General features: G+C 42.1%; 1 protein-coding gene across 1 annotated transcript; it reads right to left on the bottom strand.

Annotated features, from left to right (window-relative positions):
- Window positions 1-1,368: 1,368 nt before the first annotated feature.
- On the bottom strand, window positions 1,369-3,478 carry LOC126526282 (uncharacterized). Its single transcript, XM_072284061.1, has 4 exons — window positions 3,410-3,478; window positions 2,896-3,327; window positions 2,040-2,261; window positions 1,369-1,710 (listed from the first exon to the last, which is right to left on the bottom strand). Exons 1-4 carry the CDS (start codon window positions 3,476-3,478, stop codon window positions 1,369-1,371), a joined length of 1,065 nt encoding a protein of 354 aa, XP_072140162.1.
- Between the last annotated feature and the right edge of the window lie 670 nt (window positions 3,479-4,148).

Raw genomic sequence — 4,148 nt, forward strand, 5'->3', positions numbered from 1 at the left:
ATTAGTTGCATTTATGAGCCGCTGAAAATTATTGGCTTTTCATTTCCACCTGCGTGCATGTTGACAACAGCGAATACTAGTAATGAGACGAACTGGCACAAGGTGCCGTTGACAGGAGAACTGCTATCAAATATATTTTTGATTGGTAATCCAAGCAGGCATGTTAAAAGGTTTTGGCCTCATGCTCAATAATTATACCTTTGGCACGTATAGCAGCATCTCATATATGTTTCTGCACACTACCCTCGTGCTCCTGAGTAAATTATTACGTTGATGCTTATTGTAGTATGCCAATTCTATTCTGCACTCAAGACCATCCGTGGTTCGTTCCTTATCGTATTAGTAGACGAACAAAGCAGCTTGTGATGTTTGTGTAGGCATGTTAGAGTCTGTATGGATAAACGTGTCCCAAATTAATGTAGTGCTCTCATCTGTGACGCCAAGCCAGTAGGTACAGAAAAGGTACAGAAAAAAAAAGAATAATATCTTGTGTGTGAGTAAGTTGCCCAAAAAATGAGTTTGCACAAAATCACTCTTAAAAATGTGTCGTCTCACTGATGTATTTTTACTAAGGGTGCATTTTCCTAATTTGCCGTATCATATAGGAAAAAGAAATCGGACTGGAGGGCTTGAACATGCTTACTGTGACTTCATGGAAAAACGGATGAAGCATGATCAATTTATGAAGCATAAGTACTTCGTCATCGAATCGAGGCACATCGCACTGGAGGGACAGCACCATGCCTGGAAAAAAAGAGATAACTCTTAGGGAAATAGAATTGAAAGAGCAAGAACTGAATCAAAACGCCTTTGACAAGGCAGAGGAAAGACGCATAGGATCGGAAGAGCGCGCTGAGGAAAGGCGACAGAGGGCAGAAGAATGCGCTGAGGAATGGCGACAGACGGCGGAAGAACGTGCCGAGCAAAGGCGCGAAAGGGCTGAAGAGTGCCGCATGTTTACAGCTCAGCAGCAAAGTTTTACGGGCATCATGGAAAACATTTTGAACAAAATTAACACGCAGGAATATGTTGTAAGAAACAACAATTAAAACAACGCTGTATATTTCGGCATTATATTTGCAATAAGAGGGACAAACTCATCTTAACATTACACACATGTTGTAAGTCAACTTTATTACAGTATCTACACGCAATAGTGTGTCGTTGACAGTGAGACTACACAGAGCCGAAAAAGAAAGCTGGCAACAAAGAAACGTTGGAAGCAATGTGCTTCAGACAAGTTATGTGCAGTTAGGCACTAAACATATAAAAACATGACAGCTAATATGAACCACTTCTACAAGGGTAAAGGCAATCTGGAAAGTATAAAGCCTTATGTTTGAAACTAAGTACTTCAGTGATGTGGCCTCAGGCACTCATGTAGACTAGGTGGAAGAAGTTCAAAGTATTGAGACACGTGGCTGCCGCACAAACACGTGTGACAGATAGAATACTGGCTGCTTTGTACATGTGAGCGACTTGTTGTCGCAGCAATTTCTGATTCTTCTTAAAATCCAGAAATGCAAATTTAGTGACCACCTTCCCAGATCTCCATTCAACAGCCTGGCGAACACGACTCACGCTACTGTTGAATGCCAACTGCATTGTCGTCAGGGAAGAGCCGCCATAGAGTTTCATTAAGACTGGCTTCAGTGGGTAGGCAGGATCACCGTAAATGTTTCGCATAGAGGCCACTGCACTGGAGTATACCTGCAACAACAACAACAAAAAGGAATTCAATTTACTAACACAATGAGACTACATCTGTCCTGTTAAAATTAGTACTTCAATAAAGCATTTCCATGACCAACTGTGCCTCAAGGGGTCAAGAGAGCTATCTAAAAGCAAGTGTAAACATACATGAAAAACTATTTCAAACATATCAAAATGAAAAGGGAGGAGAGCAAGGCTCAGGTTGGCACCAAAGCAATTTTCGTCCGTACTTACCTCCCTGAACATGATATATTTATGAAAGAGACAAGCCATTCCAGGTACCTGACTGCCTCGTAACAATATAAATGCAGTTTTTTACACCGTACACAGGGCAATCTACTTTCATCATGCTGCCTTCCAGGACAAGGGCCGTCAAGTTGGCACACAATGCCATTCGAACACATCGCCGACTGGTACTTGAGAATGTGCATCCGCTTATGGCCAGAAAAATAGTCGCGTTGGTTCCTTTTGGGTCGGCATATAGGACGTGCCGTGCCATGGATAAATGCCCAGCGGTTTGTCAGCGCTGCACCATGGTTTTGGATAGCCTGCAAGAGATTATTAAATGTGATCAAAGCTCAGGCTGTAGTTAAGCATAAAATGGTATCAGTTCTTTTAATAACCTTTCTAGACAGAACCTTCTGTCGTAGAGGACATCGCCCATAATGTCTTTCTATGTATTTAAGTGAAACTTTGTAGCTTGAAATGCACAACCTGCACTGATCACGTATAATGTAGTTTACATGGCTATTTTATGCGAAACTTGCCGAGGTGATGTGCCGTTCGGCCTAAATTTAAGAGACTTAAGATTTCTGTGTCAAAATAACTTTTTGAACATAGGTTGATTGTGTGTGACAAATGTAACTGCTTTATAGATGTTTTATTTGCGAATACGAGTAGCTCCAGTGATCGCAAAACTACCGCTTGTTATGGCTATTGTTTTCACTATGTTATACCGGCACATGTCGACGGCAGTGTTCGTTTGATGGCTTGTGAATTTCGAATTTTCTTATTCCCATTTACCGCTGCAACTTTAATACTCAATATAACAGAACAGACGCAATAACAGTGAAAACAAGGCACAGTACTATACAGGGACAAAAAAATGACGTTGTGTATACAGGCAGCAAAAACAACTGTTCATGTTTCTGTCCAGTACCAGCCCGAGGCTGGAAAACGTACATTTGCCAACTCTCCAACGGTGGCAGGACACAGCCAGTCATGGTTGTTGCAGTCTTCAAGCAGGTGCTGAAACTCGCTTACGGTGTAGAAAATCACTTCTGACGCCACACTCGGCATCACAGATGAATGCCTGCCGAATATGGCTTCGAGATCGCAGCACCTGTTTGGGTAGGCAAGGTGTCGAAGCGTAACACATAACGCCTCCCGACTGCGCACAATCACATTTTGAGCACTCTTCATGGTATCCGGCCGTTTAAGTGCACGAAATAAGTCATTGAAATCCTCTTTCTCAAACCCAAACTGCTGCCTGAACAGTGATGGCTCTATGTTGTCGATGTCGAGCAGTCCGCGCTGCGACCGATAGCAAAGCAACTCCGACGTTCTCTTGTGCCTGAAGTGGTACTCCAAGTCGTCCAGCGAACCTTTCAGAAGCTCTCGTTGCGTTTTGTCTTCAACAGGTCATCTATTGCATTCCAGGACAACGATGACTGCAGGTAACGCTTGCACAACGCACTTCCAGGCATTGCTGAGACAATGACCTGAACGCATCAATGCACATCACTGGCTTGGCTGAAATACTCATCTTGGATTGAATTGGCTATCGCAGTGTTCATATTCCCCGATAGATGAAGCTACGTGTTCCCACTTGGCGCGCGTAGCGTACGTGTAGATAAAAGCGTTTCAGATGGCGTGCCCGTAAGGTATGTAGGCTTTTCAAGTGAAGTTTCTACGTAAGTGTAACTAAAACTGTCTATTACTTTAAGAACTTTGCGGAAAAATGCGTTGGCGTTCCAGTTAGTTTTGTGCTTGAATGTATAAAAACACGTTTTGTTAAGAAATTAGGTGGAACGACAGTGCATTTTAACCGCAAGTTTGACGGCACATATCTCGTGAATCGTGTTATCCACAATTCTTTTCAAATGGACATGTCTTGCAGTCTCAACCACTAGAACTTGTAGATTGCAATATGTGGATTAATATATTTAGTTAGCAACATATTTAGTGATTTTTAATCGAATATGCATTTTAATTCTTTGTGGTAATAATGACCGCCTCTTCAATCAGACTAGCTGATGGGCTATATTTGTGGTACCCACCTCAGGCACTTCTGTGAAAAATTTGAGTATTCGCTCAAACACCCTGTATAATAAGAAATTTGCGAATGTATCCAAGTATCATAAGATACAAATGGCTACAATATCATATCGGATACAATAATTGCGGTAGTATCTTGTATCTTGATCGCACATACT

The sequence above is a fragment of the Dermacentor andersoni genome, chromosome 8 (assembly GCF_023375885.2).
Source record: "Dermacentor andersoni chromosome 8, qqDerAnde1_hic_scaffold, whole genome shotgun sequence".
Lineage (NCBI taxonomy): Eukaryota > Metazoa > Arthropoda > Arachnida > Ixodida > Ixodidae > Dermacentor > Dermacentor andersoni.